At 46.4% G+C, this 23,027-nt stretch overlaps 1 protein-coding gene across 1 annotated transcript in view; it reads right to left on the minus strand.

Annotated features, from left to right (window-relative positions):
• Positions 1 to 23,027, minus strand: part of TXLNB (taxilin beta) — a 33,891-nt gene that overhangs the window by 9,558 nt on the left and 1,306 nt on the right. The window contains exons 2-6 of the mRNA XM_083607775.1: positions 19,197 to 19,652; positions 17,961 to 18,052; positions 14,435 to 14,605; positions 2,874 to 3,068; positions 1,257 to 1,376 (exon numbers count right to left, since the gene is read on the minus strand). Of these exons, the coding sequence (XP_083463901.1) occupies positions 1,257 to 1,376; positions 2,874 to 3,068; positions 14,435 to 14,605; positions 17,961 to 18,052; positions 19,197 to 19,638 (1,020 nt within the window). The 5' untranslated portion in view covers positions 19,639 to 19,652. The remainder of the gene's footprint in view (positions 1 to 1,256; positions 1,377 to 2,873; positions 3,069 to 14,434; positions 14,606 to 17,960; positions 18,053 to 19,196; positions 19,653 to 23,027) is intronic.

Genomic DNA, 23,027 nt, shown 5'->3' on the forward strand with positions numbered 1-23,027 from the left:
CTGGTTATCTTGGGGAAATTTGGGGCGGGGGTGTCTTTCTCTCAGCAGCTAAGAGTAGTTGCCAATTTTGTAATGATAAAATGTCTGCGGAGCTCTTGAAATTCATGATAATTAGGAAAAGGGGTGTGCATCCCTGGAAAATGTTTCCTAAGGCATGTTTTAAGTTGTAAGGATAAGAGTACTGCATTCAACATTTCAGTTTTTAATAATATGACGAACACGACTAGTTGTACAAACAGCCAGTATGCCACATGAGTGAGTACAGCTTCCCCTATGCCACAGGGAGGCAGCAGAGCTATTCCATTGTCTGATGGCGACTGCTTTCAGCCTTTGCTTTTTGCTCTCAATTTGTCCTCTGAAAAGAAGGCTGCTTCCAGATCACCTGTTTATTGAGCAGTCATCAGGATTTATTTGCCAAAAACCCCCACAAAAAACCGTGGAGAGGTTAGACACAGCTGGCTACTGACCATTCACTCCGATTTGTTTGTAGGTAGGTTATAATTCAGTTGGGGAGTACTTGACTGCACAGAAGCAGAGACGTTAAAGGAGTCTTGTGTTTGGTAAGCTTCATGCTTAGATAGCTATAATTTCCAAGTGCCCTAGTGCACAAAAACATAACACAGCCAGTGTAGCCTAGTGTGAAGAATGCTGGGACTGGGAAGATCTGGATTCAGAATTGTCTCTTTCTTGGTCATGGATCTCACTGGGTGCCTTCAGGCTAGTTCCTGTCTCGGTCTAATAGACATCACAAGACTGAAGTAAGCAGAAGCATGGATAACAGCATGTGTACCCAGAGAGCTGTAGGATATCGCTATGGCAAACAAACATAATTTCTCATGGGGGCATCAGATGCTTGAGCAAACTGTAGGCTTGTTTGCACTGGCTTCAGTCTGTCCTGAGCCCACCTGCCTGCTCTCAAAATTACAACCACTCCAGTGGTGAAACTGCTTGTCAGCTTCCCCTTCAGTGTCAACTTTGTGGAACAGGGAAGAGAATGGAAGCAAAACTAGAGTTAGCTGCCTCTGCCTGCCATTGGCTCAGGCGCCCCCTACTCCCCGCCTTCTGCCCTATCAGGCCCAGTGGCACCGGCTTGTGTATTGTTACAGATTTTAAACCCGGGTGGATCCCACTCAGTGCTGAGATAGGAGGCCACTTGTCTCAGTTCAGACCAGGAACAACTACTTAAAATGGGAAGATGGCATTCCAGACCTGTGCTTGGCCTAAAGGGAAAAATAAAGCTAAAGGCAAGTACTTACATATTCCTTCTCTCGCTGATGTCTTTCCTCGGCTTCTTTCATCACTTCCTGCGACTGTTCCAGCTTGGCATCCACCAGTTTCTGCTGAAGCTCCCTGTGCTTAAATATCTTATCTAGGTGCTGGAAGAAAACACATTGCAATGCATTTTGTTTGCAGATGTAGTGATTTTCCTGCCTATAGAAATAATGGATTTTTAGATTTTAAAAATTCCGTATAAAATTGCAGTCCTTATGCACATTTATCTAAGGTTGGCCTAACTGAATATAGCAGGGTTAACAGTCAAGTAAGCATGACATATTTAAATGTTGGGGCTTCTGCTCCTGCTCACTTTGCTCGCCAACTCTGCTTACCCACCATACCCTGAACTCCTCCCCACACAACATCTTAAACTCCAACTGTAGTGGCTGCTGAGATGGTGCAGATGGAGCTCTTTGTTACAACAACAATAATAATAATTTATTATTTATACCCCGCCCATCTGGCTGGGTTTCCCCAGCCACTCTGGGCAGCTTCCAACAGAATATAAAAATACAACAATCTATTAAACATTTAAAACTTCCCTAAACAGGGCTGCCTTCAGATGTCTTCTAAAAGTCTGGTAGTTGTTTCTCTCTTTGACATCTGGTGGGAGGGCATTCCACAGGGCGGGTGCCACTACCGAGAAGGCCCTCTGCCTGGTTCCCTGTAACTGTTGCTTGACTGACTTCTTGGGTTACTGACACTTAACTGAAAGGGGAGGAGTGAGTCATGGGAGTACAGCGATGGAGGCAATCTGATGCTTCTGCTGCCACTTACTGCACCCACCTCCCTTCCGCCTTGGTTAGGGGCAGCAGCCAGTGATATTGGGAAGGGAATGCTCCCTTTCTCCACCCACTCAGTCCTCCTGCCTGCTGGGCCTGGCTCACTTCCTCTGCTTGCCTCCTCACTCGCTCTTCCTGTTTGGATTGTGGGCCATGAGCTGCCAGGGTGGGAATGAAGGGCAGAAAGGCTTTCTTCCCTTCAGTCCCTGCCACCTTCTTCTGGGGCTTCTCTCAGCAGCGGCAACAACAAGGACATTTCCCCCCTTTATTCCACCAGTGGCAGCAATGACAACAGGAAGATCATTGGCTTCCCAGGCTTCCCTCACCCTGTTTAAACTTAGCTGCCACATGTGCACTCAGTCACCAGCGTGACAATAGCCAAAGGCAAATATTTTATAGTAAGGTAAAGTTATTTCAAAATTATTAATGTCTTGCATACAGACAGTGCCAGCAGAAATGAAACCTGGTGGTTTAGTTTTTAAAAACAAGATATCTAATTTAGATATTTAAAATTTAATTTTAGATGCCCTGTGTATACCCAGTATGGAGCATACTCCAATAAATAATCAAATTAATAAGCTACTAATTTGTGCTCCAAAGCTGGGCATGTAAGGGGAGAAGGATTCTTGGTTTGCATATTTCTTTAGAGATGCTTTTTGAAACTTACCTGCAGTGAATGGTGGGTGAGCATATATATTAAATAGCTATGCTGCTTTTTGCCAAAAGCTGAATGCACTTGCAAGAGGAATGAACAGAGAAGACTAGAAATTACGGCAACAGATCTGGCCTTGTGCAGTATTTGCATGTTGTTCTCACCTCCTCTCTGACTTCATACTGATCTATGATACTTTTCAATTTCTCTGCCAGCTCACTGTTCTCCTGGCACAACTTCATGTTCCTTTCACTTTGCTGCTCAATCTGCCCCTGGATATCGTTCAAGGTGCCTTGGAAATGATTAGTGATCTCCTTCCTTTTCTCCTCATCCTCTCTTGCTCGCTGAAGGGTCTCCTCCTGTAATGCAATATTCCAATAAAAACAAATGATATTATTTCCATAGGAGATAATTAGCATCCAGATTTTTGTTATTGTAGTGAATGAGTGAGAGATGCATCCTTTTGCAGGTGGGGGAATTTGGGTGCCCTTCAAACAGGAATGGGAGGGCAGACAAAATAATGACTTTTGGGGGCACATTCATTATTGCGCCTCATTTACGATATTGAGATTGAAATGTTTCTTGCTCTGATTTGAGGGCTTAGAATTTGCAACAGCAATTAAATAAACATTACAAACTGGTTTCCCTCCCTTGTTGTCTCTGTATATGTAAAAAGGAAGGGGAAACCTTTCTTAAATTTTATTTCTTTCATTGGGAGTAAGCACCATAGAACACAGTGGGATTTCTTTCCAAGGAAACCCGCACAGGATTGTACCACTATGCAAGTTTTCCAGTTGTGTTTTGCCAAGTTTAAAATACTGATGGTTTCATTTTATGGTAAGTGGTAAATCTTTGAAGGCGACCTTCAGGACGAAGATCAAAAAATGGGGTAAACATATGTGAACACATGCATAGAAGACAACATTTGTCTTCCTTCCTTCTTCCCCCCTCTTCCCCCCGCACCCATCCCTTTCCTGATCCATGAAGTCAACTTTGTAGACACGTAGGAGGGATGGAGAACTTGTGGCGCTCCAGATGTTGCTGCAGTTCCAGCTACCTTCACCTCTAGCCAGCACAATGATGGGAGTTGGAGTCAACAGCATCTAGAGGGCCACAGGTTCCCCATTCCTACTTCAGAGACTGTAGAGATATGACAAGCACCCACCCTTTGTACAGGTGTGCACTACTTATACTTTCTAGAAACAAGACATTTTTGTTTCTACAAACTGTTCCAACTATATGAAAAAATTGGGTGTTTATTTGTAGTGCTTTTAATCCCACCTCCAGTTGTTTTGCATAGTTTAAAAATCTTTTTTAGTTGATTCTTATTGTTGGATTGCAAATCACTTGGAGAGTTATATAAAAGGCAATTCACAAATTAATAAAACCACCACTGCCATATACTAGACCAATGGACCCTCCTTGCCTGGTCACATAAATGAGGTGATAAAGCTGACAAGTTCATTTGTAGCAGATTTGGAAAAAGCAATCAATCAATCAATCAATCAATCAATCAATCAAAGAGAGGCTGGATAGTTCTGTCCTCTGATGGGCTTCATGCTAACAATTTCAGCAGGAATACTTCTTAGCAAGATCTTTTGCATTTCTCAAGAAAAAGCCAAAGGCTTCATTTCAACAGGCTGGTGATCTTTGTTAAGACTCACTGTGTCTTCCAAGTTGAATGCAAGCAGTCAGAATCACTGAGTTCTGTGGAAACCACTCCCTGGAAATTTTATATAGGATTGTTCTTCCAGTGTTCCTAATAATTTGGGTACTACGAGAATGCCTGTGACTCTTCTTGGGAACATGGCTTTGAGAGCTTTCTTGATGAGCTCCTGCACTTCAAAATTTAACACTACACCATTGTACGCCACTATCTCCTGTATTTAAGGGGTTTGGGAGTGTGTGGGTCTATCTGTTCTATTCCACTAGATTTTGTGTGTGCGGGCGCATGTGTGTATCTATGTGGGTGTATGTCTTTCAGGGATTCTCCTGTTACGCAGCAGCCCTCTCATGTTATGCAGCCTCCCTGGCCCTATTCTGGAAGCAAGGTGGAGGCACACAATTAATTTCAGTCACATTCTGCCAAAAATCAGGCAAAAGCTGACAGTACATTGAGCAAGAAGGCAGTAACTAAGAGCCCAGGTCTGTAGCTGGCATTTTATTCTCAGGATTCATGGGGTTTGGGAACAAAGGATTTCCTACCAAAACTGCTGGCCGTGTGCTGGTGGGTTGAATCTGAGCAATGAACTTGTACCACGGTGCCTGGCAGGGCTCCTGGCCATTGATATAATACTGGCAAGGTTGTGGAGCTGGGCCCTGTATTGTACTCAAGACAACAGTTGGCCAGTAGACAGGGATAGAGCTGCATGGCTCCATCTCACTTGTCAGACTTAAGATGCCACTTTAATTCAGATTACAAGATCAAAAACAGCAGGGCAGCTGCTTATACGGTTCACTTTTGCTGCAGAACAAATGGGAGTTGTCACCAGCGTATCCTGCAAAAAAAGAGTGCACTGTAGATGCCAGATAATGAGCATAAAAACATCCACTAATGAGATAGCAGCTTTGAAAAGAGCAAGGAGTTACATCTGGGCAGACCAACACAAACAAAGATTTATTGTTACAGAAGATATAGTAACTGAATTAAGACTAAGGTTTCTAGCAGAGTACTTTTAAGCTGAAGGTAGTCCCCATTCCACGGTATCAGGTACCCTCAACGGACAAAAAATACATTAAGAAAGCAGTATTTGGCTGCAATTCATTTAATCCAAAAGGCACAAACATGGATGTGTAGACTGCAAAAATGTTGCTGAGACTCCAATTCTATGCACACTTAATTGGGATGAAGTTCTATTGAATTTAGCAGCCCTTCCTTTGTAGTAAGCACACATAGGATTCGGAATGATTACCTCCCCATTTCCACTGCTGCAACACACTAGAAGGATTGTTGATATAATATGTTGAAGCTACAGTGGTACCTCGGGTTAATAACTTAATTCGTTCTGGAGGTCCGTTCTTAACCTGAAACTGTTCTTAACCTGAGGTACTACTTTAGCTAATGGGGCTTCCCGCTGTCGCTGTGGCGCCACCATGCAATTTCTGTTCTCATCCTGAAGTAAAGTTCTTAACCTGAGGTACTATTTCTGGGTTAGTGGAGTCTGTTGTTACGATAATGAAGCAATGCTGCTGCAAAGTCCTAGCTTGAAAAGTAAATATGATGGGAATGTTGGGACTGTCCATGGGAAAAAGAGGGACAGTCAATTCACAGTGCGAAGCACCGGAATTAGCTCAGAGTGAAATATGAGCTCTTCCGTTTATTCCTGTCCAGGAAGTACAGGAAGTGTTTGTCACAACACTGCTGGAGTATGGAGAGAGCAGTCATGTTTTTTGTAATGCTGGAAAGACAGAAATAAAGGCATGTAAATACGTTTCTGTCTATCTCTTTCCCCTGCCTGGGGGGGGGGGCAGGAAAGAGGGGTGTGTTCTTCTCACGTTTGAGAAGAATCGCCGATCGAGACCTTGCCTGCGCCTGCTGGGGAATGCAGCCAGGGAGGTCAACAGGGAATCAAGCCGGGTGCCTGGGACTGCTGCCAGCTTCTCCTGAGAAGGGCTTGAATTTCCCAACATCTGTAACCTTAAGCATCTGTAACCTGAGGTACCACTGTATTTCATTTGTTTGTTTGTTTTCTAGCTAGGATTGGGAGCAGTTATCAGACTATGCACCCATGTGCTGGCTGGCCGTTTAAAACATTACAGTGGCAGCATAGCATAAATTCATTGCATATAGGTCCCCATTGCCACTGTTTCAACATCTTCCCATTTGAACATGTGCAATGTTATGTCAGAGAGACACATGGGAAATACAAACAACAACAACAACCCCCAGAGGTGGGTCAAGTAAAAGGTCTTTCCCAGTGCCAAATTGGTTTATCAAAATTAAATGTATTGGCTACACTTATTAGATCCTAGTTAGCATGGTGAGGCAGGCATGCAGTCTTACTGAATGACTGGATATACATTCTGTGGCTTGTGTTGCAATAGATATTTGCAGAAGTGCCTCAGTGCTAAAACGCTGCTGGCAAGAAGGACACAAATATCTAAAAAGCACTTTGGCCTGGCAATACAAATAATTCTGTCATTTGCTTCACTGGTGCAACCCAACTGAGCAAAGCACAAAGTGTCCACCTCAATGCCTTGCAATTTGTTTCCTTAACAGGGAGCAAAGCTGTCTTCTTTAACTCCAGGTGCAATCAAAAGCACTGTTAACATGACACTGGTTTCCATACAATAATGGATGGGCATCTGTGATACTGTTGGACTATAATTCCTATCAATCCCAGGCAGCATAGCCAATGACTGATGATGACAGAGTTGTGGTCCATCAACATCTGGAAGGTTCCTCACATCTGTCATACATAAATCAACAGGAATCTCATAATGCAATCCAGAGAGATGCTGGGTAAATTTACCATATGCTCAATCTGGGCCATATACCTGTACCTCCGTTCAGTCATTTTAGCACAAAACTGTAAATACTGGAAACAATAGCACAGCCTAAAAATTGCAATTATGGCACACAATTAATAACTAACTAGGAGATGGTCATTGTTCCTAATGTGAGAGGTGGGAATAAGGTAAGGTTACCAGACGTCCCCGTTTCCCGGGGACAGTCCCCAGATTTACAAATCAGTCCCCTGACAAAATCCATCCATTCTGACTAAAGTTGAAAAGTGTCCCCAGATTCATGGGAAAAAATCTGGTAACCTTAGAATAAGGTGCAATCCAATCAGCATGCTTGTCACTCAAAAAAACATTAAACAGGGAGCACATCTACATTGTTGTTGTTTAGTCGTTTAGTCGTGTCCGACTCTTCGTGACCCCATGGACCAGAGCATGCCAGGCACTCCTGTCTTCCACTGCCTCCCACAGTTTGGTCAGACTCATGTTTGTGGCTTCGAGAACACTGTCCAACCATCTCGTCCTCTGTCGTCCCCTTCTCCTTGTGCCCTCCATCTTTCCCAACATCAGGGTCTTTTCCAGGGAGTCTTGTCTTCTCATGAGGTGGCCAAAGTATTTGAAATATACTCAGAGTCGCAAAGTGATTTCATGCTCTTTATTCAGCTCATAGTGGTGAGGAGGAATGAATGAAAGTCCCCTCAAAGTATCTGCTTTATATACATTATTTACACAATGGGCTGCACATGATTGGCTAATTCCAGAATTCTACTGTAAGCCAATCAGGTTGTGGATTCACTTCTATCTGGAGCATGATTGGGTGGATCCTGCCAACCAATCATACTGCTGCATTGTTCTAGGACCAATCAGACTGCTGCATTCTGAATCCTATTGTTCTAGGACCAATCAGACTGCTGCAGTTTGGATCCTATTCAACTCAGTACATAACACCCCTCCCCTCTAAGTTCCAGTCCTGCCCGGGAGGTCGCATTCATAGTCCTCGAGGTACGCCGGCGGCCGACGTGTGCGTTGCGGCCTGGGGTGTTCCCTGGTCCGGGGTTCAGGTTCTGGCTCGTGTTCCAAGGATGCTGGCTGTGATGGGCCTGTTTGGTCTGGCGCAACCGGCTCGCTCAGTCGTGGTTCTGGTTCCGGTGTCCTTTCGGCCTCACGGGTCCCCTCTGTATTTACTGATTCTGCCTCTCCTGCTTGCCCCTGCTGCTCTATGGGCCTCCCTGCCCCACTGTTCCCTGACCTGTCCTCCTCCTCCTGGTTTTCTCCCGGGAATCGTCACCGTATCTGGTCGCAGTGGCGGCGCCAGCATTGCCCCCCATCTGTTAGCACCTCGTACGACACGGGGCCAGTGACCCTGGTGACTGTGGCGGGTACCCATGCAGGGCCTGCCCCAAAATTCTTTGCGTACACTGGGTCCTGGGCCTCGAAGGTCCGGGGGTTCCTGCCTTCCCCCACCACTACCTCATCCTGAGCTCTATCGGGGTAAAGGCGGTCCAATCTGATTGCAAGGCGCCGACCCATTAGTAGTTCAGCGGGGCTCCGGCCAGTCGTTGAGCTGGGGGTGCTGTGCTGTGCTAGAAGGAATGTGGCAAGGCGGTACTCCCAATCCCCTTGCGTCATGCGGCGAAGGGTGTCCTTGGTGGTCCGCACCATGCGTTCTGCTTGGCCATTGGTGGCAGGGTGGAATGGCGCCGAACGGATGTGGCGGATGGCGTTCTGCGCTGTGAAGGTTTGGAATTCTCCTGACGTAAATGCAGTCCCGTTGTCTGAGACGAGAGTGTCAGGGAGCCCGTGGGTTGCAAACAGCCTGCGTAGTACCCGGATGGCTGCGGACGTAGAAGTGGATGGTACCAGTGCGACTTCCAGCCATTTGGTGTAGGAGTCCACCACTATGAAGAATGTTTTCCCCTGAAAGGGGCCAGCGAAGTCCACATGCAGGCGTGACCATGGTGCTCGGGCGGACTCCCAGGACTGGACTGGGGCCCTTGGGGGATCTGGGCGGGATTCTTGGCAGGCCTGGCAGTGTTTGACCCAGGCCTCTATCTCTCCGTCGATCCCCGGCCACCACACATAACTCCTGGCAAGGGCCTTCATTCTTACTACTCCTGGATGTGTCTCGTGTAGGGCTGTGAGGATCCTTTTGCGGAGGGGCTGGGGAACAACGACCCTGCTTCCCCATAACAGGCACCCCTTGTGGGCCGACAGTTCATGTTTGCGGGTTGTGTAGCCGGCAAATTCTGGCCCGGGGCTGCTGCTGGGCCATCCCCTCCACACCCAGTCCAGGACCCGGGAGATGACCCTATCTTTCTTGGAATGGTGTGCAACTTCTTGTGCCTGAATGGGGCGGTCAGGAAGCAGCTCCAGGCTCATAACTTCTTGTGCAGGTGCTGGGTCAGGGCCTGTTTCCGGTAGTGGTAGCCTGCTGAGGGCATCTGCATGGCCCATTGCCTTCCCAGGGCGGTGAGTCAGTGCATACTGGTAGCTGGCAAGGAAAATTGACCACCTGAGGACGCGAGGAGACAGCACTTGGGGGGTCTGCTTTTCGGGGGCAAACAAGCCAAGCAACGGCTTGTGGTCAGTCACCACGGTGAAGGGCCGCCCGTACAAGAAATCATGGAATTTTTTTACTCCCTTCACGATTGCCAGACCCTCCTTGTCGATTTGCGAGTAGTTCCGCTCGGTTGCGTTGAGTGTCTGGGAAAAGTATGCCACCGGTACCTCTCTTCCATCCGGGAGTTGGTGTCCCAGGACAGCGCCAATGCCATAGGGCGAGGCGTCGCATGCTAGCACCACTGGCAGCCTCTCGTCGAAGTGTGCCAATACCGAGTTTGAGACCAGCAAGTCCTTGACTGCCTGGAATGCGGCCTCCTGGCGCTGGCCCCACACCCAAGGGGCCCGCTTGTCCAGGAGTCTGTGTAGGGGCTCCGCTACCGCCGCCTTGTGGGGAAGGAAGGAATGGTAAAAGTTCAATAGTCCCAAGAAGGCCTGAAGTTCAGTCTGTTCTTGGGTTCTGGGGCATCACAAATGGCCCGTACCTTGTCCCCAGTTGGGTGGACCCCTTCTGCGTCCACCATAAATCCCAGAAAGTTCACCTGAGGCACTCCTAGTAGACATTTTTCCCGCTTCACCTTGAGACCCGCCGTCTGGAAACGGTGCAGAACGGTGCGGAGGCGGTCCTCAAACTCCTCTGGTGTGGGCCCGGCAATCAACACATCATCGAAGAAGGGGGTGACACCAGGAATCCCTTTAAGGAGAGAGTCCATTAGATTCTGGAATATGCCTGGTGCCACGCTGACACCGAATTGCAGCCGCTTTACCCTGAACGCTCCTCTGTGCGTCACAATCGTCTGTGCCTCTGCTGTGGCCTCATCTACTGGCAGCTGTTGATATGCTTGGGCCAAGTCCAGCTTGCCAAAAATTTTCGACCCAGCCAGGGTGGCAAGGACATGGCTGACCACTGGCACTGGGTATGCATGGGCCGTGAGGGCCTTGTTTATGGTACATTTGTAGTCTGCGCAGATGCGGACCGAACCATTAGGCTTGACGGGTGTGACGATTGGGGTTTCCCAGGGGGCATTAGGCACCGGCTCCAGCACTCCTTGCTCCACGAGTCGGTCCAATTCCTCGTCTATACGGGGTTTCAGAGCGAACGGGACCCGGCGGGCCTTGAGCCTGACTGGTCGTACTGCGGGGTCAAGCTGTAGAGCAATGGGGGGGGCCCGTATACTGTCCCAATTTCCCATCGAAAACCCCCGGAAATTCCTTGCATATGGCGTCCACGTCCACTTGTAAGCTTGTGTGGTTCACCCCGGTGACGGCTAGCCCCAGTGGTCCAAACCATGCCAATCCTAGTAAGCTAATGTAGGGGTCCTTGACCACAAGCAAGTCCAGTTGCCGCGTCCGTCCTCGGTATTGCACCCTGAAGGTCCCCACCCCCATTGTGGGGACCTTACGTTTCTGGAAGTCCCGGAGGGTGAATGGGGCCAGCCTGAGTTTGGGACCCCCAGTAGGACACAGTTTCCTTAAGGTCCTTGCCGAGATTATGGATAGAGTTGAACCCGTGTCAAGCTCCATGCGGCATGGGGCCCCCTCTATCTGTACCTCTACATAAATTTTCTCTACGTTGGGGTGGGGCAACTGGTATACCTGGAAGTCCGTGAGCTCCGTCGAGTTGCCTTGGTGCGTTGGGCCCCGGGACCTGGGGCTCTTGGATTGGTCATCTGATGCCTGGCGTCGGGTGGGCCGAGCTCGACACACCCGGGCAATGTGTCCCAATTTTCTGCACTGCCTGCACTCTGCGTTGCGGAAACGGCAGGTCCTCCTCTCGTGACTTTCCCCGCAGCTTGCGCAGTTCCCTCCTTCTCGTCGAGGCAGCTGTGGTATGTGGGCTGCTTGAGTGCGTTGCTGTACTCGGTGCACCTCCTCCTTGTCAGATCCTGAGTCGTCGGTGAGGTCTTCATGGTGGACCCTCTGTTGGGACGGCTGGCTCGGCCGTGCCTCTTGCGTCGACCTCTCGGCAGCTTCCGTTGCCAGGGCCTCCTCCAGAGCGACCTGGAACGTTAGGTCCTTCTTAGCGTAGAGGCGTCGTTGCAGCTTCTCATCCTTCAGGCCACCGACGAGGCGGTCACGAAGCATGTTCTCCAGCTCTGAGAAGTTGCAGAACCGGGCAGCTTGGCGGAGAGAGGTCACAAACCCAGTTATGGTTTCCCCAGGGGCTTGCCGCTTTGCGTAGAAGGCATTTCGACGAGCCACCACTGAGGGCTGTGGCGAAAAGTGCCCCTTCAGCTGTTCCATTATTGTTTTGTATGGAACAGTAGCAACGTCTTCAGACGCAAGGAGAGCCCGGGCGATTTCAAACGTCTCCTCTCCGCAGACGCTGAAGAATATTGCCCTCTTCTTGGCGTCTTCTTCATCGGTGACCCCTTTGGCTTCTAGGAGGAAGGTGAAACGGGAGGCGTACGCTTCCCAGTCTCCAGATGCTGGGTTGAACGGCGAGAAGCTGCTGTCGGTTGCCATTCTGAGTTCCTTGTGTCCCGGAGCTGAAGCCTGGATACACGGTGCGAGGCAGCGGTGCGGCAGGTGGCGGTGCTGCGGTGCTGTGTGTGGCAGTCAGCTCAGCGGGATCCCACCTTCGTCGCCAGTGAAATATACTCAGAGTCGCAAAGTGATTTCATGCTCTTTATTCAGCTCATAGTGGTGAGGAGGAATGAATGAAAGTCCCCTCAAAGTATCTGCTTTATATACATTATTTACACAATGGGCTGCACATGATTGGCTAATTCCAGAATTCTACTGTAAGCCAATCAGGTTGTGGATTCACTTCTATCTGGAGCATGATTGGGTGGATCCTGCCAACCAATCATACTGCTGCATTGTTCTAGGACCAATCAGACTGCTGCATTCTGAATCCTATTGTTCTAGGACCAATCAGACTGCTGCAGTTTGGATCCTATTCAACTCAGTACATAACAGTATTGGAGCCTCAGCTTCATGATCTGTCCTTCCAGTGACCACTCAGGGCTGATTTCCTTAAGAATGGATGCGTTTGATCTTCTTGCAGTCCATGGGACTCTCAAGAGTCTCCTCCAGCACCATAATTCAAAAGCATCAATTCTTTGGCGATCAGCCTTCTTTATGGTCCAGCTCTCACTTCCATACATCACTACTGGGAAAACCATGGCTTTAATTATATGGACCTTTGTTGGCAAGGTGATGTCTCTGCTTTTTAAGATGCTGTCTAGGTTTGCCATCGCCTTTCTCCCAAGGAGCAGGCGTCTTTTAATTTCGTGACTGCTGTCACCATCTGCAGTGATCATGGAGCCCAAGAAAGTAAAATCTCTCACTGCCTCCATTTCTTCCCCTTCTATTTGCCAGGAGGTGATGGGCTCAGTGGCCATGATCTTCGTTCTTTTGATGTTGAGCTTCAGACCATATTTTGTGCTCTCCTCTTTCACCCTCATTAAAAGGTTCTTTAATTCCTCTTCACTTTCTGCCATCAAGGTTGTATCATCTGCATATCTGAGGTTGTTGATATTTCTTCCGGCGATCTTAATTCCGGCTTGGGATTCATCCAGCCCAGCCTTTCGCATGATGAATTCTACATATAAGTTAAATAAGCAGGGAGACAATATACAGCCTTGCCGTACTCCTTTCCCAATTTTGAACCAATCAGTTGTTCCATATCCAGTTCTAACTGTAGCTTCTTGTCCCACGTAGAGATTTTTCAGGAGACAGATGAGGTGATCAGGCACTCCCATTTCTTTAAGAACTTGCCATAGTTTGCTGTGGTCGACACAGTCAAAGGCTTTTGCATAGTCAATGAAGCAGAAGTAGATGTCTTTCTGGAACTCTCTAGCTTTCTCCATAATCCAGCGCATGTTTGCAATTTGGTCTCTGGTTCCTCTGCCCCTTCGAAATCCAGCTTGCACTTCTGGGAGTTCTCGGTCCACATACTGCTTAAGCCTGCCTTGTAGAATTTTAGGCATAACCTTGCTAGCGTGTGAAATGAGTGCAATTGTGTGGTAGTTGGAGCATTATTTGACACTGCCCTTCTTTGGGATTGGGATGTAGAGTGATCTTCTCCAATCCTCTGGCCACTGCTGAGTTTTCCAAATTTGCTGGCATACACATCTACATTATACTATTGTAAAGTTGCCTGGGCAGCACAAAATGGATTTGGAGCAATGTAAACCCACATTTACTTTGCTTACAAAAGTACAAATATGAGCAAAAATTGAAGCAGTGTGCCGCTACCAGGCTATTCAAAAAGTGGTCCTGTACTTTCAAGCATTTCCAGACTTGAGCTAATTCACAGCCCTCTTTTCTCTCCATTCCAATAATGTAAAAACAGCCATTTCTCCACACAGACACACTCTAAACCTGTCAGAGTTTGCCAGTTAACTCCCAAACATTGATTAGCCATTGAAAAACTAATCCACTGCACAAGAGAATCCTTGGCCATCAGCCACAATATATTTAAACTGATTTGAAATAGTGTCATGACATCTTCTGAAGACCATTGAATTGGGATTCGAGAATGCTTCAAATTCCTTGCTAAAGACAGTTCACTTATCCACAGGACTACAAATTGCCAGACTTTCTGGATTGGGAATAGACATGTTAGTGCAGTTGTCAGTGTGTTCTTCTCAGGCCTTGTTCCATGCCTATAAAGCACGTCTCTGAGTGGTTTAAGAGTGGCTTTCCCAGGGGGAAAGCAACGGGAGAAGAGGAAGTGTGGATAAGCCCTCTGTTTTACCTTCAGGGTTTTGTTGTGTCTTTGTAGCTCTCTGCAGAGACTTTCCAGTTTGCTTCGGGCAAGAACAGCTCTACTGTGTTCACTCTGCAACTGGTCCTTCTCCTTTGTGAGCTGTGTCTGCCTTTTCTGCAGATACTTTAGTTTCTTCTGTTCAGTACGATGTTCCTCCAGCTAAAAAATAAAAGAGGGGGGGAGGTAAAGGGAGGACAGAAACAGAAACTAATATTTATTTGAGTGGGAGTTCTGGTTTGCTGCAGGGAACCATTAAATCATCTGCCTCCCATGACTGCTAATTTTGTTTTTACAGCGAAGAGATAAAATGAGAGTTGTGCTTAATTGATTGATAAGTTGCTAGGACAATGATCTTAATAAACCACTTTCCCAGCAAATCAGGCCGCTAGCTGTATAGTGGTTTTTACCTTTGGAAAGCAGAACTCTTGGATGGTGGCCATGACCGGCATTTGCATCTGCCCTGGGAGTGGAGGGAATTGTCCTGGCTGCCTGAGCTTGCACCTTTTAACAGCAGCTTGCTATGCAGAAATCACCAGGCAAAGCTTTTTATAGAACTGAGATAAGCATCACCACCTACTAATGGCTTCACAGCTGGTAAAGAGGCACAAGACTAAAATTCACTTTAAAAGTTGACAATTTTACCCATGACATCACTGCAAGACCTTTCAGCAGCTTCCTTGACCTCACTCATCTCAGCCCAGGCATAGATTTTGCTAAGCTGTCATCCCCCTTGGGCACAGCACAAGACAATGATAAAAGAAAGCAGCTGAAAAACCAAAGTTTCAATAAGCATTACTTAAAGGTGGACAGCTCCAAAAGAAATTGTTCCAAATTAAATAGATGCTGGCCAAAGGAAATATGAGGTCAGACCAAAGTCTGGTTCCTGTAACCTGAAGCTGTAACTGTTCATTTCAGAATAGGTGGTTTGAGGTTTGTAGCAGGCCTTTTTCATTTTTTTAAAAAAATGATAAAGTAATTTTAACACTTGCTGAAAGGAAAACAATTATCTGACTTGTGGTCGCCCCTTTCCCCCCTGGAGAAGCTGGAAGGCTTGGCATTGGTGGTCAAAACAGGCTTTCTTCAGTCATTCCTGTCCAAGTTTATCAAACAAGGGTGGACATGCATCACTTCAACAGCAAATATTCTGCCTTATCAACTTTTACAGTCTCCTTTAAAAACATTTTTAACCAAAATGCTGTTTCCCCTCCCTCAGCCCAATTTACTCCTGAAAAATATTCTGGATAATGCTTTTTTAAAGTTTTGATTTTAATATCTTATGGCTTATTCCGTATGTCTCTATAATATCAGACTCTTTGTATTATATGGTGTCTGTTGAACCTGATCTCTGCTTTTATAATGTTCTGAGCGGTGTGAGATTCTGGGGGTGCCAGGCACACTTACCAGGGCCTGTGTTTCCTTTTGGACAATGAGGCACAGCGGAGACTGTGGTGTCTTTATGATATATGGTTTATTTGCACATATATACAACCTGAGTGTAGATTTGAGAGGTTCTGCAGCATCAGTTTCTGTTCCTCTCACAACAACTGCAGCCTTGCAGCCAGCAGCAACCAGTCATGCCTCTCTCTGACCCCTAACTTCCTCCTGTCAAACAGTTTCCCCTTAGCATTTATTGCCTTTTCTGCCTGTTCTAACTTAGGGAGAGTTCCTGCCCCTTTGATGTGCTAGCGGCTCATTATCCCCAGGCCATCCCCTCAAAGGAAATTAGGCTGACTCCATTACCTTTCAACTCCTGTTGATTTCCAAGGATTAAGAACCACCTAAGACACAACTTAGGAAGTTTGCCCAGCATAATTAATTAATGTTAATGACTGGAAGTGTCTAGCACACAGGTGAAATACACACATGAATCTATCTTAAAACACACAGAGTCTGGCTTTCCCCCCGGTTGTAACACACAAGCTCTAATTAAATTCCAACTACTAAACCAAGGCATTCAGCACCCACACACCTCTAACAATATAATGTCTCAGAACTAAGCTTGTGTGATGGCCTGGGAATCTGATTCAGAGGCTGAACTGGAGGAATCCCAGCCTGCACAGGAGTCCCTGCCTCCAGGGCCGGCTGAACTGGGGCAGGGCCTTGATTCTGAAGCGCCTGCACCTGTGCCGGATCCTCAGGAGCAAGCACCAGGTGAATCCACTCTGGCTCCGGAGGTGGTTGAGGACACAGTGCCTACAGGTGCGCCTCTCCCAGCTCTGTCGGGGAAGGTGAGTCTCCCCCTGGGTCCAATAACCCTCCAGCCTCTCCTGAGCTGCAGAGGCTCAGGGCAGAGAGGCGGAGGGAACTGCTTTCTCTCAGGAGGAGTGCTCGCCTTAAGGCCAGGAGAGGCGGGTCTCCTGGGGGCCGGGACCGCCCCTGGCCTCAGAGAAGATAAAGGCCAGTCAGCCCGGTCCCAGGTTGTGGGAGCAACGTCGTTGAAGAGCTGTTTCGGCCAGCACCCAGTCCTGTTCCCCCAGAGTTCCTGTCCTTGTCCGGCTCCTCGCTTTGGACCCCGCTTCGCCCGTGGAGGACTGTCTGCCGACCCTCGACTCAGGTCCTGGACCTCGCCCCACGGTAACCTCCCCCCGGGACCAGCACAGCTTGCCAAGTTGCAACCCTGATAAAGCAAGATGAACCCTGATAAAGGACATGATGGAGCTGAAGCTATGCTGGTCTATTCCTTATATATGCCCTGCTCCTTCATCCTCACCCCTCACCTCTACTTGCTGCCTCAAGTAGGACCCCAACATCAGACCTTAGAGGGGTCAAATGAGAGGTCCAAGGGAAAACCATATGTGTGTGTGTGTGGGGGGGGGGAATTCTCTCTTCTTATTGCTTCAGCAGGGCTCTTAGAAGCATAATATCAGCCCCCAGGTTGTAACCCAAGAACCCAACATCGCATCACATATAAGAGCACACAAAGTGCCCTGCCTGCTGGATAAGACCAAGTCCAGGAATATGCTAGAACATATAAAGGCATATTGTTCCAAATCAGACCACTGGCCCATCTAGCTCAATAGTGGCTCTCCAGGGTTTTGGCCAGGTGCTTTTCCCAGCCCCACCTGGAGATTGAACCTGGGATCTTCTGCCACGGTGCTATGGCCCTTCCTAATATTCCCACAATGGCCAACCAGGTCCTAAAAGAAGTTCTCAAGTAGGACATGAGGACAAGTTGCACCCCAGCAACTGGTATTCTGTGAATAATATATTGCCTAATTCCCTTTTATAGCTCTCTGTGCTGCTGGCCATCGCTACATCTCATCCTCATTGGATGACCCTCGACTGTATTCTATGAGAGATGGAGAGAACTTCTTTCCATCTACTTTCTTCACACCATGCATCATTTCAAACACTTATCATGTCCTTCCTTGCTTGCTAAAAAGCCCCCAGGGGAGGAAAAGTTGTTTTAGCTGTCTCCTTTCTGCACTTTCACCAGCTCTACAATATTATTTTTAGATGTATACACTTTAAAGTGGGGCTGTCTCTATCCTTTCTCCGTAGCTGCTATACTAACCAGTTCAGCATACTTCTTAAATAGGATCTCCAGCTTCTCTTCTGGGGTATTCAGCTTGTTCAAATGTTGCATCAGTAGGGTAGCTTCTTTTCCTGAAGTAATTTTTAAAAAGGACATTCTCAGAGAGCACTTCATGCAAAATACAAGAATTTGTAACAACTGGAAGTTGCATTTTAGATTAGTTTTGGCTTCTATATTCGGAAATGTTAGCAGCAGTTTGTGTGGAACATTTCTCTTTAGATTTCTGCCAGGTGCTTCTGGAGCAACTTTAGGTGACCTTCTTTTAAGTATGGTAGTAGCGTAGGGGTGGTAACTGTAGCACCCTTGTGCTACACTGGTTGTGGCTACCCATACGTTACCCATGTGCTACACGTGCTTTCTGGCTGGCAAATGGGCTCATGGGCTCAAAAAGGCTGGTGATCCTTGTTGCAGTGGTTCTATTTCCACATTTTTGCCAGACAGCCAGACTAATTTTTAGTATGTTGTTTAGTGCAAGTTCAAGATGGATGAAACACTCACTGAAGAAGACACTTTAGCAATTAAGTGGTATATAAATCCAATACAGTCATACCTTGGTTTTCTAACAGCCTAGTTCTCGAATGTTTTGGCTCCCAAATAAGTGAAACCCGGAAGTGACTGTTCTGGTTTTCGAACGTTCTTTTGGAAGCCGAACATCCAACGGGGCTTCCGATATGGCTGCAGGAAGCTCCTGCAATCAGAAGCCACGCTTTGGTTTTCGAACGCTGTGGAAGCCGAACGGACTTCTGGACAGATTCCGTTCAACTTCCAAGTTATGACTGTAATAATAATAATAGCCTAAATCAGCCTTTCTCAACCTATGGGTCCCCAGATGTTGTTGGACTACAACTCCCATCACCCCTAGCTAGCAAGGCCAGAGCTCAAGGATGATGGGAGTTGTAGTCCAACAACATCTGGGGACCCACAGGTTGAGAACTGCTGGTAAATGCTGCTTTGCATTATTGCACCCACAAAATATACAAGTCTAGGTGTGATGTACAGAACTGTACCATCAGTTAATTGCCATGTATGTCCATTATTGCATCCCATATTAAAAATAAAAATAAAAACTGGTTTCTTGCCAGAGCCAAGAAGAAAATGTGTACTTTTGGTACCAAACAATTACATGTTATGGATACGACCACTGCGGCACCTTTTCCAACATAGCCAATGAGTCCTATTAAGTTCTGCATTTCAGTTACACAAGGAGCTACTTGCCTAGTCCCTTCAGGATTTTCTTTTCCAGCTTCTGTTCTTTCTGGCTGCTGGACTCCTTTGATCCAGACGCATCCCCAGAAGCTGCCTGTTCCTTCTCAGCCTCGTCATGGGCATCCTCATATTCTCCATCCTCATTATTAAAGGAGTCTCCTTTCTCAGGTCTGTCTGTTGTCGCTTTAGCATTCCTTTCCTCCACCAGGCTGGCAGCTGACCCGTAGGTTTTAATAATGTCCTCCAGCTGTCGGCTCAGCTCCTCAGATATATCGCACAGCTTTATTTCAGGCTGAGAATGCGCTGCGTTCTCAGGGGACAGAGGCCTCGGAGGCGACTTTTCACTTTGTTTCTCTAGACCATTCTCAGTAGGCAGCGCTTCAGAGCTGCTTAGGGGAGGTGGGGGTTGCTGGTCAGGCTGAGGGCCAGCTCCATTTTGGTCATGTTCCATTCTTGGGATGTTACCTGGGTGTGAGACAAAGTTAGGCTTTTAGCTACACCAGCAATCAAGTATAGAGTAAAAACTGCCAAAGAAGGCCATGCCTATTGATAGTAGTAAAGATTATATTTAGCACAAGCTTAACTGGCATCTTAGACAACCTAGATATTTATTTATTTAGCCCTTTCATGTATCTTCCTTCCACACACATTCAAACAGTTTTGCCATTCACTGCAGCCCTCTGGAAAAACTGTAGGTTTTGTGCATTTGTCCCAATTAATGGCGATTAATCAGAAACTACTTGGCCATAGTCTTTCTTTTAGCACCAATAGATTTATCTAAACAAGATTCATTGGTCATGGTCATGGTATTCATTGTTTTGTTTCAGCTTTGCCTAAAGGCTTTTCAGAGGACTGTTTCATTGTACAAGAAATGGGAAGCTGAGAAGAGTTATTTCCTTAATCAATAAATCACAATATTTTCTTGCAAAAAAGAGAGAAAATTTCCTTCAGCCAGCACATTTATTCTTATTACAGCTAATTCTTTATGTTCTGGCGTAGCCAAACTTTCCATAGTTCAACAAGAACAAAGGATGAAGAGGAATTTCACACCTTAAGATTTTTAAAATTGTCTCATTCTTTCCCCCTGAGATATATTTTTGTTACATCATATGAAAGTAATCTCCTCTTTCCTTTTGGTAGTTCCAGTGTGTGGGAGGCTAATTTTTATTTATATATTTTGTATTTGAACTGGGGTGATAAAGGAATTTCCTCTTATTCCCATATCTAAGGAGAACTAATGTGCCTTTTACCACAGAATATCCCAGGTAACGACTGGTATGTTTTCTCCAATATTTTGAGCCCATTTTGTCATCTAGTCTTTTATTTGCTCTGGTTCTGTGTCATCTCTATTAAGCCGGCAATGTATTTTTGCAGACATACGTTTCTTGATCTTCATAATTACTGTGGTTCAAATTCTGTCACATGTCTTGTCTGCCAGTTTGATCCAATGTATTACTGTATGCATGATCTAACTTGAAAGTACTCAAACCAAGGGGAATTTCTTCCCAGTAATTTGCCATGAATTGCTGTGTAAGAAATCATTTCCCATTAGTAAACCAAACCCTTAATCCCCAAAAGATTATTTTTTTGCAGAACAAAAAGCCATGCCCCACTATTTTGCCCGGTGTTGACTCTCTCTATCTCTTTTTAGCACACGTTAGTAAAAAAAACCCTCTTTGATTTACTGTGGCAATTTTATCTTTGACAGAGGGCATCATCAAGAAATTGCTGGTAGAAAATCACAGGCTTTGTGATTGGAACATAAGGAAGGAGAGAGAAACTGGGATCAACATATCATAGAGCAGCTTCCCCCAATCTTCTTGTTAGACTACAACTCCCATTATTCTCAACTATTTTCAATGCTGCCTTGGGCTGATGGGACATGTAAGCCAAAACATCTAGAGGGCACCAGGCTTATGGTATAGTGGGCCCAAGTCACTACAAAGAAGACAGTCCCCCATGTGCTACAACAGATGTAAATACAGTGGAACCTCTACTCACAACCACTATCTGTTCTGGAGGCCTGTCCAGAAGCTGAAATGGGTTGCTGAGAGAGGTGCCGTTGTGCGCAGGCGGCGATTGCTCGCTTCTGCGCATGTGTGAACGGCGATCTTCACTCCTGCGCATGTGTGAACAGTGGCAAACCTGCCGGTTACTTCCAGGTTTGCCGCAGACATTGGGCACAATGGACGCAAGCGGAGGAGGACGTAAGAAGAGGTTGACTGTACCAAGCAGCCTTTGAGGGCAGCTCAATGCAGAAGAAGAATCCTCGTATTGTTATTTAGTCTCATTATCAATGGTGGCTGTCAGGGCTGAAGCTGAAATAAAAGGCTGCAGGCTCCTTACTAAGTGGTGGGCCCATGTAGGGCCCATGCAAACAATAAATAAATAAAATGCCATTTTAGACATGATAGACTGCAGAACTGCAACCCACACCAGTCATGGGCATTATCTTCGTATCTGCTTCAAGATCTGCTGACCATTCACAGTTAGTTAGTAGACAAAGACAGAGTTTTGTAATCTAGAAGTAAAGTAGTAAGCTAGAGAGAGAGTCAGTGCAATGTTTGAGAGCGATGATTGATTTCTGTTTGAATCCAAGGCTTGAGCTATGGGAGAAACAAGACCCTTTTGGGGTGTTAATGCTGTGAACGCCTCCATCGTAGTCTCAGGTTGGATAAATGTGTAAATAAACCATATAGCCTAAAGACACCACAGTCTCTGCTGTGCCTCATTTCCAAAAGGAAACATGAACACTGGGTATGCGCCTTGAATCTCTGGAATCTCATGCCGCTCAGAGATTGGGGTAGCATGCAAGAATATATTGCTTTTGTGGCAGAAAGGAAACTGATCTAGTTTATAAAATAAGCAAGCCATGTGCAGCTTTAACCTATGCACCTAAGTCCGCTTGCTAACCACAGCTTGATAGTAGTGTATCCCATACACAGGTATAATGAAGTGGAAAGAGTAAGTTTATACAGGGGGAAGCCCTGTGCTGTTAATCTGTATTTGACCCACTTCAGGAGGTTGTGGCTGAACCCAGTTTGTTTACCACTAAAAACACAGCAGTTATTTAACACATTCCTTTCCAATGGTGTTCTTGTTAACAGTCGGAGCAAAGGTTTTCTCCCTTTCCAAGAGGGAGCTCCCTTCCTAAGCTTCTCTTACCAATTCATTACACTTGGCACTCATGTTAAAATAGATTCTGAACAACTGATCAACCAACAAAAGCAAGCTGCCTTTAAAAATGTGTTTTGGGTCTTCCTCTTTATTGCAGGGATGAATTACAGAAAGTGCCACTTTCCTTGTCACAAGGTCTTTTTCTCCCAGTAGAGGAGTTCAGAAGTTTGCAGGACTCGCCTATTTTTAGCTTCCCACCCCCCTCCCCTCAAATCCAACAGAAAGACACATGGCACCTGCTCTGAAGTCATGAGTTATTTTAAGTCCATCTAAAAAAAGGATGACAGTGATGATCCTTGATAACTGCCTTTATTCCTCACATTCACCCAACAAAACAAATATAGAATTCTACCATGCCAGCTCACCATAGGTATATTTCACAGCCCAAATCCTAGGCCTATGTGCTTGGAAACAAGTCCCACTATGTTCTGTGAGAATTACTCCCTAAGTAAGCAGGTATAGGCCTACACTGTCAGCCACTGAGTGCAGATTATTTAAAAGTTAAGCATCACAGAGAAAAGCAAACAGTGCGCCTCTATTATTGTTTGTTGTCAAAAGCTAAACAACACACCTGTCAAGTGTCCAGTGCTGCTCTTGCTGCATGGTTCTTCTGTATACAGAATTACAGTTGTGCAATTTCTGTAAGGCTTTAAGCACTGTAGT

This window comes from Podarcis filfolensis, assembly GCF_964270895.1.
Source record: "Podarcis filfolensis genome assembly, chromosome: 3".
NCBI classification, from domain to species: Eukaryota; Metazoa; Chordata; class Lepidosauria; order Squamata; family Lacertidae; genus Podarcis; species Podarcis filfolensis.